At 39.3% G+C, this 14,767-nt stretch overlaps 1 protein-coding gene across 2 annotated transcripts in view; it reads left to right on the forward strand.

The window, feature by feature from the left end:
* The window catches only part of LOC140892443 (probable RNA-dependent RNA polymerase 5), a 61,718-nt gene that overhangs the window by 26,655 nt on the left and 20,296 nt on the right, over positions 1–14,767 (forward strand). For both annotated transcript variants that reach the window (XM_073301319.1, XM_073301318.1), the window contains exons 11-14: positions 8,264–8,370; positions 8,893–9,041; positions 9,273–9,498; positions 9,911–10,136. In XM_073301319.1, coding sequence (XP_073157420.1) covers positions 8,264–8,370; positions 8,893–9,041; positions 9,273–9,498; positions 9,911–10,136 — 708 coding nt within the window. The remainder of the gene's footprint in view (positions 1–8,263; positions 8,371–8,892; positions 9,042–9,272; positions 9,499–9,910; positions 10,137–14,767) is intronic.

The raw sequence follows: 14,767 nt of genomic DNA on the forward strand, positions 1-14,767 counted from the left end.
TGTCTCCCAATTCATCTGGTGTATTGCTTGGTTACATCCTGAAAGCACAGTAAAAGCGTAGAGAAGTAACGAGAAAATCTGACACTTCTCATTAATTTTTCTTCACAGTATTTGTGTAGTTACATGCCACCTATATTCAATTTTAGTTACTGTCGTAAGTGATGAAAACAGCACGGAAAGAAAAACAAAAAAGGTTTCTGATATTTATAGAAAGAAATGATACAGTAGAAACTTTATAGGTTTCTTATTTAATGCTCGATATTCTGCTTCTGCACTGATACGTGCTACGACTGACTGCTTCTTGCTACTCCAAGTTACAAGGTTTCCCCATACAAAAGTACAATAGCCTGATGTAGAACGTCTGTCAGTTTGTGAGCCTGCCCAATCTGCATCGCAATAAACCTTGATGTTTTTGACTGAGGTTTGTGTGTAGAAAAGTCCTTTTTCCTAGGTTTTTCAGGTATCTCAATACTCGATACACTGCTTCCATGTGATCTTCAGTTGGGTTATTCATGAATCGGCTGATGATACTTTCAGCAAATCCAATGTCAGGCCGAGTGAGAGAGGTAAATCAATTTTCCAACTAGCCTTTGATACACTCCCTTTGTCAATTAGTGGACAATCTTTCTTCACTCCAAGTTTTATGTTTGCATCCATGGGTGTGTCTACTGGTTTGCTCCCTCACATCCCCGTCTCCTTTAGGATATCCAAGACATTTTCTTTGTGATATTGCAATCCCAAATGATTATCTGGCCACTACTATCCCTAGAAAGTATCTCAAATTCCCGAAATCTTTCATTTCAAATCACTCGAAAGTAATGCTTTGACATTCATTATCCCCTTTTCATGGTTTCTTGTTAGGACAATATCATCAACATAGACAATGAGAACTGTGATCTTACCTTGAGTGTTTGACAAACAAGGTATGATCTTCTTTTAGAACATTAGTGAACTGATGGAACCAGGCTCGGGGTGACCGTTTTAGGCCATACAGAGACTTTTTTAATCGGCATACTTTGTTGGTTGTGCTCCGAGTTTCAAATCTAGGAGGGATATCCATATAAATTTCTTCCTCAAGATTCCTATTGAGAAAGATATTCTTTACATCAAGTTGATATAAAGGTCAGTCTAAATTTGCTGCAACTGACAAGAGAACTCGGACAGTATTGAGTCTAGCCTTTGGGGTGAAGGTCTCTTGATAATCAATCCCATATGATTGTGGGAACGAGTTGCGTGTGTGCTTAGAAAATTGGCAAACATCACAATGCAAGAACTTAGAGATTTTATTTCTGAATAAAGATGGAAAAACTTTTTCAAGGTACACAAAATTCTAATGTCCTAGACGATAATGCCATAACAAAACATTATTATCTTTATTCAAACTAGAATTAGAAGCTGAAAACAAACTGATTGGGCTTTTGGGCAGCTTTGGTTGCAATGGGACAGCTTTGAAGAGATACAACCCTGCACAGAAATCAGCACAACCAATCATCTTCCTCGATGGCAAATCCTGAAAAACACAAGAATCAACACAGAAGTAGTTGAGCAATTGTGATCTCGATTTAACTTGCTAACTGGTAATGGGTTACAATCCAAATCAGGTACAAACAAAACAGAATGTAAGCAAACATTCTTAGAAAAGTTTACAGTCCCTTTCCAGGTGTTCCCTTTAGATATCTCAGTATGCGATATATTGCTTCCATGTGTCCTACAGTTGGGTTATTCATATGTTGACTAATCACACTCACAACAAATCCAATATCTGGTCGGGTATGAGAGAGAGATATATAAGTCTACCCACCAATCGTTGATATCTGCCTTTGTCAGTAGGTGCATGATTTTCTTCAGTTCCTATCTTGACATTTGGATCCATTGGGGTGTCAATTGGTTTGCACCCTAACATTCCTGTTTCTTTCAATAAATCAAGAACATACTTCCGCTAAGAGACTGAAATCCCAATTGAAGATCTGGCCACTTCCATGCCTAGAAAATTCTTAAGAGGTCCAAGGTCCTTCATTTCGAATTCTTTTGAAAGGACACCTTTTATCTGATTCATTTCTCTCTCATGATTTCCAGTAAGAACAATGTCATCCACATAGACAATAAGAATTATAACCTTACCATCAGAATTTTTAACAAACAGAGTATGATCTGACTGACACTGTAAATATCCATCACTAGTCAGCACATTTGTAAACCGATGAAACCATGCTCTAGATGATTGTTTCAACCCATACAAAGATTTTTTCAGCCTGCACACTTAGTTCTTCATTGTTTCTGGCATAAATCCTGGAGGTATGTCCATGTAGACTTCTTCTTCAAGATTACCATTTAGGAAAACATTTTTGACATCCAATTGGAATAAGGGCCAATCGAGATTTGCCGCAATGGAGAAAAGTACTCTGATAGTGTTAAGTCTGGCAACTGGTGCAAATGTCTCCTGATAATCAATTTCATATGACTGTGTGTACCCCTTTGTACCGTTAAATGCTTCCGTCCGGCTTATGTTTGACTGTAAAGATCCATTTGCACCCCACAGTTCACTTCCCTAGTGGAAGTTCAGTAATCTGCCAGGTTTGGTTCCTTTCGAGGGCTTTGATTTCTTCAAAGGCTGCTGCTTTCCATTTTGGATCTTTGAAGGCTTCCTCGATAGAAGATGGAGTCTGAACTTTATCTATACCAGAAACAAAAACACGATATGCAGGCGATAACCATTCAAATGAGACAAAGAAGGAACTGACAGGGGAGTTGAATTTCAGTACCCGAGAAGGCATGCGATTAATCAAGTATGTGACAGTCAAGACAGCTTCGCCCCAGAAGTGTTTAGGTACTTTGGTCGTGAATAAAAGAGAACGAGCAACCTCAAGCAAATGACGATTTTTACGTTCTGCGACCCCGTTTTGCTGAGGGGTGTCAACGCACGAGCTTTGATGGACAATGCCATGAAGGGCAAGGTAATCACCCAGTACAGCATTAAAAAAGTCACGGGCTCGATCAGAACGGATTATCTGGATCTTAGCTGAGAATTGTGTTTGGATCATGGTATGAAAATTTTTGAACAATGATGTGGCTTCAGATTTTTCCTTCATCAAGAAGACCCAAGAGATCCGTGTATGATCATCTACGAATAAGAGGAACCAGCGGGCGCCAGTGACATTATTCACACGCGACGGACCCCAGATATCACTGTGGATAAGGGAGAATGGGGCTGATGGTGTGTAAGGTTGAGACGTAAAAGAGTGACGTGTGTGTTTAGAAAACTGACAAATATCACATTGTAAGAACTTTGAATTTTTATTACTGAAAAGATATGGAAACAACTTGGAGAGATACAAAAATTTTGGATGCCCTGAGCGATAATGCCATAATAACAAGTCACTATCCCTATTGGAATTAAACACGGAGCAGCAAGTAGAAAACAATGAGGCAGAAACACGAGGAAGCCCATTCTTGGGAGAAACGTCCATACGGAGAAGGTATAAACCAGCACGAAGATCAGCACAACCAATCGTCTTCCCCGAAGCTAGATCCTGAAAGATACAAGAGTCATTATTAAATACAGTCCGGCAATTAACAGAGGAATTAAGTTGACTGACAGATAATAAATTGCACGTAAGCTCGGGTACGAAGAAAACAAACTGTAAACTAATATCCCTGTTGAGAGTAACCGAACCAATACCAACCACCGAGGAGGTAGTCCCATTAGCAATGCGAACGGAACGAGAATCCTCACAAGGACGATAAAAGTCGAATAACAAAAAATTCCCAGTCATGTGATCGGAGGCACCCGAATGAACAATCCAGACATCAGATAATATGGGTTTCGAAAGCAGAGCATTGGCACAGTGAGCAATACCAGAGTGATGGGCAATGTTACCAGCCCCTAGGAGAGACGGGGAAGAAACGGATGGAGTGAACATGGTTTTCAACATCTCCAATTGTTCCTTGGTGAAAGGCAGCGGGGTGGAGGAGGAACTGTCAGCGGCAGCGGCGGTGGACTGGCGAGCCCTAGCCGACTTCCAATCGGCTGGTTTCCCGTGGATGCGCCAGCAAGTGTCGAGGGTGTGATTTGGCCGTTTACACTTTGGACACCATGGTCTACCATTGCAGATGTTAGGCTCACCAAAGGGGGCAGCGATCGTTGGTGGATGGGCTGGGGGTCCTGGCCCTGTGTTAAAAGTGGGCCGATGAGTGGCAAGGGCTGACCCATCGACAGATGGAGAAGAACCAGGAGAGCCCAGCATCAAGTGGCGCCGACTTTCTTCATGGCGCACCTCAGAAAAGACGGCACGAAGGCCAGGCAGTGGTTTGGTGCCCAAAATTTGGCCCCGGACAGCATCGAAAGATGGATGGAGGCCCAACAGAAATTGGAAGACACGCTTGGTGTCCAAGATTGAACGGAAGAGAGCGTCATCAGTGGTGCATGTCCAGGCATGAGACGCCAACAAATCCAGTTGTTGCCACAAGCGAGTGAGAGCGTTGAAGTAGGTGGTGACGCTATCCTCCCCTTGGCGTAGACCATATAGCAGGCCCTCAATGCGAAATAACTCCGACGTATTCTCTTGAGATGAATACGTGGTCCGAACCGCATCCCAAATTTCCGCGGCTGTGCGGTAGAGTAGGAAATTCTCCCCTATATCTTGGGTCATCGAATTAATGAGCCACGACGTAACCATATTATTCTCGGCAGTCCACAGTTTGAATTTAGCATCACCGGCGGCGGGACAGGTCGAGGCACCGGAGAGATGATCCTCCTTTCCCTTGCCGCAGATGAACATTTTGACGGACTGAGACCATTGGAGGTAGTTGTGGCCTGTTAATTTATGGCATGTGATAGAGGAGAAAGGAGTGGCTTCGGGAATAGGGGAGGCAGTAGGGGTGTTGGGCGACAGTTTGGGCTGTGGATCGTCTTCGGAAGAAGCCATACTGCCGAACGAGATCATGGCAAGACACTTCCCGGAACTTCTGATACCATGTAGAAAGTATAGAAACAATGTATTGTAGAGAAAAATATTATTCTCATTGATTATGAAACAAGGATACAACCTAATTTATAAATATGAATAAAAGCTAAATTAAGGAAATAATCTATTCCTACTTTACCAATATAATTTACCCATATTACCAAGATAGAGAATCCTAGGAATTAAGAAAAAGAATATTCAACATATGTGTCACGGGCAGCCTCCCAAATTTTTTTTGTCGTGGGATAAAGCAAGAAATTCTCTCCAATTTCATTCGTTTTCGAACTAATTTGCCAAGACATCATCATATTATTCTCAGATTGCCATGTTTTGAAGCCTGGATCAGCTTTCTTAGGGCAGACAGCTGTGCCAGAGATAAGGTCGTCTTTCCCTTTGCCGCAAATAAACATCATTACGGACCGGGACCATTGTAGATAATTATTCCTGTTCAATTTGTGATTTGTGATGGGAATAGAAGTATTATCGAAGATCTGAGTGGGAGGCGAGGTGACCTCCGTTGAGGAGGAACGATCTGATGCTGCCATGCCGTATTTAACCATGGATCACCGTCGTCTCTAATATCATGTCATAAGTGATGAAAACAACATGGAAGAAAAGCAAAAAAGGTTTCTGATATTCATAAAAAAGAACGATACAGTAGAAACTTTATAGAGTTACTCTAGATAAGATAAGATCTAGATACAAAGTCTAAATACAAAGAAGAGATAAAGATTTGATATCTTCAACAGTTACCTTATTTCTAGATATTAAACAAGAAATTAACCTTAACTAATGGGTACAAATAAGGAACACATATTAAAAGGATACTATACTAGAAATAACGTATTCTATTCCAATTTTACCACACTCCCCCTCAAGTTGGTGCAAAGATATTTATCATACCCAGCTTGAGGGTAAAGTCTTCAATCTTTGATAAAAAATGACCTTTCGTGAAGACGTTAGCAATTTGTTGTTCAGATGTAACTAAAGGCATGCAAATAACTCCATCCCAAAAGGTAGCTCAAAGGAGGAGGGTTGTCCTTGTCCATATAAGTACCGAACTTTATCCAACTGATGCGAGACATATTTCAGCACATCTCCCACACCCTTCAGGAATGGACATCTAGAGCGTTGACATATTAACGGGTGACCTAACTATAAGCAGCCCAATTATAGACGGTCCAACACATAACGGTTGGCGTGAGCTCTGATACCATGTTAAGATTTGGACTTAGATTGTCCAAAAAGCTAGCTCAAGGGAGAGGATTGTCCAAACGGACCAAACCTATATATGAAAATCCCAAGAACTTTATCTAAACGATGTTGGACATCTCAACACACCCACACATCCCTCTCAAGTCTAGAAATGAAACGTATGGAGAGTTGAGACATTATCGGGTGGCCCCACTATGGGACGGGTGGCTCAAGTCTCAACCATGAGCAGTCCAACACTTAGCGGTGGGTCTGAGCTCTGATACCATATTAAAAAATTGGACTTCGACCTAACTCAATTCCAAAAGTTAGCACAAGGGGGAGGATTCTGCAGCCCTATATATGAAACTTCTAGGAACATTATCAATTGATGTAGGATATCTCAACACAGTATCACACTCCTTTCATACCCAGGAATGAAACAATTGGAACGCTGAGACATTAACGGGTGGTTCAACTATGGGACGGGCGACCCAACTATGGACAGTCCAACAGATCTCCATCTCTAACAATCGATTTAGCCATTCGGGGATCCCATGAAGCCTTACTACCTCTCTTGCTAAGACGTCAGGAACCCCTCTGGCAGATTAAATTGGGAATCCCTGACTTTAGGCACATAAACCAGGCTGCTCCAACCCCTTCAATACAGATGTGAGCTATGAGGACTCAGTTGTATTTGGGTGTAGTGTTGATCTCAAAGCATTGTTCTGCCTTCACAATCCACCCCATGGGATCCACACCATTAAACCCTGGTTTGTCTAGTCTCCTCAATGTATGCCGCATATCATCAAACCCGGAGTTATGCTCCATATTCTTCTCAATTCCTCCCTTGTCAAACTCGTTCTCCCACCACACTCTTCTTCTCCATTTTTTTCCCTTTATCCCCAGCTCACCTGCAGCTTCCTCCTCTTTTTCCTTTTGACTATTTCCTTTCATCAACTCAGCCATAGCCTCAACGGCGCTCGCAATTGAGCTCATCCTTCCTTCCATCTTCTGTTTCCACTCTTGATTCTTTTCTTCTTGGGGCAGCACCAATTTCTCTTGCGTTTAGAACTTTGCATCTCATCAAGTGGCTGCCATACCCTCCTCCTCAATCTGGCGGTTCAAAGCAATTGTTGCAACCTGAAGCAACTCACGCAAAGATCTAACAAAGAAATGGATCAACACGACATGTTTTCTATTTAGATAAGGTAGTTTTTGTTTTTATATATGCTGAAATATATAAATTAAATGCAAAGAACTCTTACTCAAGAAGGAAGATGCTTCTTGCCTTAGCAAAGCTATGAAAATTCTCGTTGGTTTTCCCCATCATTCCACTCCCCCCCACCCACCCCCTCCCTATAACCATGCATAACCGTCTCTACTCTCTCTCCCTCATTTACATTTTGGGCCTTCTTTAATAGACTTTATAAATTACGGGCCTTCCATGTTAAACCATGTAATTAGTTTGATAAGATGGAGGGTGTTTTAGGTAAATCCAAAATTACACCATGACTCCATATAGTTAGTATATGATGTTCTTGTATTGTATATAGCAATAGATTAGAATAAATTTTCCAAAGAAACCTTCCATTAATTGTTCAATAAAATTTTCCCAGTCTGAACTCATACGAACTTTAAGGTTGTAGAATGATTATTCTGTTTTTCATCAGGTCCTTGTCTTTTTGCTTGCTTGTTGACGAAGTTAAAAAAATGTTCGCATAGTTAATGCTTTTGGTTTTTTGATATTCAAATTAACCTGAAAGTAACAGTAAAACATCAGAAAATGGATCCTTGTCTCCAGCTTTTCCGTATCTGCACCATGTGTGTCTATAGTAAAAAATATAAGTTTTCTTAAAATGCAGTGCAGTGTAAAAAGACATATATATTATATAGCCGAGACAATTGCATTTTCTGAGTCCTTGGACATAGGCCAGTAGTTGGTTTATGGATGAAAGTGATTTGATTCAATTTTCTATCCTGTGAAATTCATCACTTAATTTTTTCTGCTAATTCCTGACATTTTGTTTTTGGTGGCCAGAGCTTTTAGCTTTTTCTTTTTGTTTACCATGGCAATTCATTTGTTTCTAAACACCTGGCATCTGTAGCTTGAACGGGGAACAATTCATATCAGACCTTCGATGATTAAGGTTGAGAGAGATTGCACATTTACAAAGGAAGAAACTTTCAACTCGTTAGAGATTGTCGATTTTAGGTATCCGTACCTTGAATAATACATTTGTTTCTTTTAGTTTAGCTTTAATTTCCTTGTTAAGTATCAATACTGCATTAGAATGATAGGTTACGATGTAAATAGTTTTCTTGCTTGCGTTTTTTGCACTACTACAGTTATTATTTTATCAACTTCTTGATGCATGTATTTATTTGTGCATTTCCTTTTTCCAACAATCCTGTCGTCTTGTATCTGTCAGATTCATATCAACAAAGATGCGTACAAAGTGTATCTGCCAAAGTAATTTTGTGATAACTCAGTTACCACATCTGATCATCATCGTCACATAAAACAACTATCGTCACATTTGAATTACTGTTACACTTTTCTTTTATTGATTTCTGTTACTGTATTTTCCATGAGCTAGACACAATTTTAGCTAGGAGATGGGTGTGTAACTGGCAGACAACAGTTCTAGATTAGTAAGAATTTAAGTGCTGTGCATGATTTGTTTTTATTTTCCTTTGACTGATATTTGCTGATCCTTGGTATCATAATTTTCAGTCGTAAGCCTGGCAGAACTACTCTATCAAAAAATTTGATTGCTCTGTTAACCTATGGGAGTGTTCCACCAGAATTCTTTCTGAGTTTGCTTACTAATGCATTGGAAGACTCTCAAAATGTCTATACAAATAAGAGTACAGCTCTGAGAGGTAATATTTCAGCTGCTATGTTACCGCGTTTGTCCTATTTGTTAATGTTCCATCATATCCCTTGACTTACTCAGTAAATTGTATGATTGAGTTACTGTAATTTATTCAGCAACTATTTTGAGCCCATTTCAGTTTATCTGATCATACTTTTTCATTTTGCAATACACTGCTGCTTATGTTCAATCATGATTGTAACTGTATTTACTCTTACAAGTTTGTTTGATCTTGCAGTTGCTGCCAATAATGATGGTCTCCAGTATGGTTTTCTAGCACAGAGAATGATTTCATCGGGGATACCCCTCAATGAGTCGTATCTCCAACACTGTTTATGGAATCTGGAGAAAAGTGAGAAGTCTAAATTAAAGGCCGGAAAACTACCAATCAGCGAAACCTTTTACCTAATGGGAACGGCTGATCCAACGGGAATATTAAACTATGATGAAGTTTGTGTTATCCTGTGCGTGTATACACTAATTGTGTTATAAAACTTGTTTGACAAAATTTGTCTCATGAATGCCACAGTTACTGTAGTGTCTAATAATATATTAATGCATTTCCATCAAAGTTCTATTACTATGTTTTACTCATGCTGCAAGACATGTTTTCTTTCTTTTTTGAGAACAGATAGTGGTGCCTTGGCAAGAACTATCTTGTACCTTGTTTGCACTTTTGCAAAGTAGAAGTACTTTAATTCCTTCACCTGTTACCCAGTCAATCAGATGTCCCACGTGTCACTGCAAGAGTTCAGCATGATCAACAGAACCCTCTTTGCCCCCTGCATATTATATATGTACCAAAGCATAATAAAACTTTAGAAGCGTAAATGTGACATATTATGTCGCGCTGATCAGTTGTAGTTTAACGTGCAGCCACCATGGTCAAGTTTCGGGGAAGGTATTAGTTTACCGGAATCCTGGATTGCATTTTGGAGATGTTCATGTTATGAGGGCCATATATTTGAATGGATTGGAAGAGATTGTTGGTAATGCTAAGTATGGCATATTCTTCTCAACCAAAGGCTGGAGGTCAGCAGCTTATGAAATGGCGACCGGTGATTTTGATGGAGACATGTATTGGGTTTCAAGAAACCCGGAGGTTAGTATCTTTACTATTGATGTCATGCAACTGTTGAAGTTGCCCTATTGGCTCATCTAGAAACCAATCCAACATTGATCAGTAGGCATTACAATATATTTAAAGTTAAATGTGAACGAAGTTGTAGAAAATGTTGATAGGTATTGCCTGTTATTATGTTATAATCCAGTGTTGAATATAATATTGTCGATTGTATAGATGATTTTGTAGTTTAAATAAGACCAGATTTTAGAGATTCCTGATTTTAGGGATTTGATTGGTCCTTTAATTATGTACAGACTCTATTTAAGAGTTTTGTACTCAGTTATACTTAAGGCAGTATTAGGGATGAAAACGAACCGAACAGTTCGCGAGCTATACGGAGCTCGGCTCGGTAAAAATATCGTTCGGTAAGCTTATCGAGCCGATCCCGAGCTTGATTTTAAGCTCGACAATTTTCACGAGCCGAGCTTGAGCTTAAGGATGTTCGGCTCGTGAGCTCGCGAACAAGTTTGTTAATAGGCTCGGGAGCCCGAGCTCGGGCTTGGCTTGTTTAGGAGGCTTGCTAGTATGGGCTCGAGCTCGGCTCGTTTAGGAGACTCGCGAGCTCCAGCTTGGGCTTGGCTCGTTTCGGAGGCTCACGAATATGTTCATTTAATTTATATGGCTTTATTGAGTTTGAGTGGACAAATAAAAATATTAATATTAATTCAAATGACATGATTAGAACATAATACTTTGTTGAAATAAAGATGAATTTACAATATATAGGATGTATCCACAATTTATATTTTTATTTTACCTTTAAAACTATTGTATTAATATTTTTCTCTTAAAAACACAATAAATAAAATATTTATATATGCAATATTACTAATGAATGACAATTCAATCAATACACTTTTAAAGAACTGAAATAACAATTTTATTTAAAATGTCTTACGAGAATTAGAACTATATGTGATAGATGAATGATATTAAAAATTTTAGTTAAAAGAAGTTATGAAATTATCTAAATTAAATTTGTTGAGATATAACTTGTTAACTCAATATATGTATATATGCACAAAATTTTAATAAATTTATATAATATCATTAAATAAAATATTTTATATACGGACAGATCGTATCATAAGTAATGATTATATCTCATTATAAAAAATAATAGTGTGGTGGTTTTTAAAAATATTTTAAAATACTATATAGCTTAGGATAGTGCACATTGATCTTGTACAGGTTGAAAGCAGTCGAAGGATTGTGGTTGAAATTTGCATCTATAATTTGATATATAATAAATTCGGAGATTTCAAGATATATCACGACTTGAGCAGTTAGTAATAATGTTGTAAATTCATAAAAATTGAAAACTTTGATAAATGAAATTGGTGGATTTTTCGAATTGGGTTGTGTTGGATGTTGAAGTTTTGGATCATGGTAAGCTTATAAATCAAGTTATAGTCAATTTGATCGAAAAATTATAATCGAATAAAAAAATCAAACTCGAGCTCTGTTATATGTCTGACAAGCTAGAAAATGAGCTCGCTAACAAGCCTACTTAACGAGCTCGCTTAACGAGCTTGAGCTTCCTTAACGAGCCTGCTAACGAGCCCGAAAACGAGCTCACTAACGAGCCTGAAAACGAGCTATTTAACGAGCCTGCTTAATGAGCCTGAAAACGAGCCGAACTCGATCCAGGCTCATTTAATATGATAAACGAGCCCAGCTCGAGCCGAGCCCGAGCTCGAGCTCTTATGTATACTAAACGAGCCGAGCCCGAGCCTTATGATAAAAGATCGGATCGAGCTTGAGCCGAGCTCGAGTCCTTATTTCTGTCAAACAAGCCGAGCCCGAGCCTGATACTGTTCGGCTCGGCTCGGCTCGGCTCGGCTCGGCTCGGCTCATTTACATCCCTATAGCAGTATTAACGTTTTCTACTTGGCATCAGAGAGAAAAACGATCCTGACGTAAAAAGAAGGGCCCAATTCTTGAAAGCCCATCCTTCTCTGTCTCGTTTTTTGGCCTCCGCCGCTCAACCCAATCGCAGTTTTTTGATTGTGACTGCACTGCCTTCGTTGCCCAGCCTGCGTGTCTCATCCCTTCCCCTTTGGCACCTTGGCCCTTAGCCCTAGCCTTTGCTCACCATGTCGGAAACTGAATCTGGGTCTTCATCTTCTTCTGTGCACCAAACAAAAGCTGTTGAAACTCGAGTCCCGTTCTCTGACCAGCACTCAGTCCAAATTACAGCTATTCGACTGAATGGGGATAACTTTCTGCGCTGGTCCCAATCTGGAATGATGTATATCCGAGGTATTGGGAAAATCGGCTACCTGACTGGAGAAAAAAAGGAACCAAAGCCCGATGAGTCTTCATACGCCACTTGGGATGCAGAAAACTCGATGGTCATGACATGGCTGGTCAATTCAATGGCTGAAGACATCAGTGTCAATTATATGTGTTATCAAACAGCTAAAAGAATTTGGGACAATGTAAACTAGATGTATTCTGATTTGGGAAATCAGTCTCAAGTCTATGAACTGAAGCTGAAGCTTGGACAGATTCGCTTAGGTGAAGATAATGTCACAAAATATTTTAATTCCTTAAAAAATTTGTGGCAAGATCTTGATTTATTTAGCAACTATGAGTGGAAACCACCCGAGGATGGCGAACACTGCAAGAAAATGGTAGAAGACAATCGGATTTTCACATTCCTATTGGACTAAATGCTGAATTTGATGAAGTGCGAGGCAGGATCATTGAACATCAACCGCTGCCCCATCAATTGGTGAGGTTTTTTTTGAAGTTCGATGAGAGAAAAGTCGCAGATTTGTGATGCTTGGAAAGAAAGTTTCAACTGGAGCTGTAAATATGGAAACTTCTGCCCTTGTTACATGAGAGGCAAATGCACGCCAGAAAAGAGATGAAAAACTTATACTTGTCGTTCCAAATCTCTTGGTGCTCCTTGGATAATTGATTCAGGAGCATCTAATCACATGACAAATTGTTCCCATTTTTTTCAAACATATTCACCTTGTTCTAGTTCTAAAAAGGTTAGGATAGCTGATGGTTCTAATTCTCCATAGCAGGCAAATGTTTAGTTCAACTGTCCAATGCTATCATTTTTAAATCCGTTCCTCATGTCCTAAGCTTTCTTGTAACCTTTTGTCATTCAGCAAATTGTCCTAGGACTCTAACTGCCTTGTTATTTTTTTTTGAATCTCACTGTGAATTTCAGGAACAGAGCTCGGGGAAGATGATTGGCAGTGCTAAGTTGATAGATGACCTCTATTACTTTGACAACGATGTTTCAAACAATAAAACACTTTTATTTATTCTAACCTTCCTTTGAAAGTATTTGGTTGCACTGTCTTTGTTCATCTACCTAGCAGATTTAGGTCTAAATTGGATCCTCATGCGGAGAAATGTATTTTTGTTGGCTATGCTCTGCATAAAAAAGGTTTCAAATGCTTCAAGTCTTCAACCCCATAACAAGAAAATATTTTGTGAGTAAGCACGTTATTTTCGTTGAGGCTCAGCCTTATTTTCAAAAAAAGATTCTTCAGCGGAAGAGATGGTAAACAAAATTTTTGGCAGACTTCTCCACAGATTCTCTACCTATACCTATTGTCTCACATGAAAGTAACTTGAATGTTGAGATTTTTGGCCAAGGAAATATGCATAACTCGAACTTGACACCCGATTGCCAATTACCTGTCGTATGATAAACTTTGCCCCAATCATAAAGCTTTTACTTCGAATATATCTCACTTGTTTATTCAAGAAATATTCAGGAAGCACTAGATGATCAAAATTGGAAATTGGCATTGTTGGAAGAAATGAATGTACTTGAAAGAAATAAAACATGGGACATCGTTGTCTTGCCCAAAGGAAAAAGGACTGTTGGATGTACATGGTTGTTCAATATTGAGTGTAAAGCAGTCTTGTGGCAAAGGGCTTTATGCAAACTTACGGCATTGACTATCAGTAGACTTTTGCCCCTGTAGCAAAAATAGATTCTATTCGAGTGTTGTTATCATTGGCTGTTAATTCGAATTGGCCATTATACCAGCTGGACATAAAAAAAAAATTTCATGAACGGAGACTTGGAAGAAGAGGTGTTCATGAGCCTACCAGCTGGGTTTCAGGGTAAGCATGGTCAGAACAAAGTGTGTAGACTCTGAAAGTCTCTATATGGTTTAAAATAGTCACCGAGGGCCTGGTTTGAACCTTTTTTAAAGGCTATGAAAGCTCAAGGGTATTATCAAAGTCAGACAAACCATACTATGTTCTATAAACACAGTGAAAAAGGGCAAATTGCTATATTAATTGTATATGTTGATGATATAATTTTGACAGTTGATGACCCTGAAGAATTGGTAAGGCTAAAGGAGAAACTTGCTGAAAGTTTTGAAGTTAAAGACTTGGGAACTTTGAAATACTTTCTCAAAATGGAGTTTGCTAGGTCAAGAAAAGGAATATTTGTGAATCAGCGAAAATATGTTCTTGACCTACTCAAAAAGACGGGACAACTTGGTTGTAAAGCAGCTGATACTCCACTTGAAGCTAACCTGAAGGTAGAGGAAGCTAAACTTGAGAATGTGGTTGATAGAGAGAGATATCAAAGGCTGGTAGGAAGACTAATTTATTTGTCTCAT

This window comes from Henckelia pumila, chromosome 3 (genome assembly GCF_033568475.1).
Source record: "Henckelia pumila isolate YLH828 chromosome 3, ASM3356847v2, whole genome shotgun sequence".
NCBI lineage: Eukaryota > Viridiplantae > Streptophyta > Magnoliopsida > Lamiales > Gesneriaceae > Henckelia > Henckelia pumila.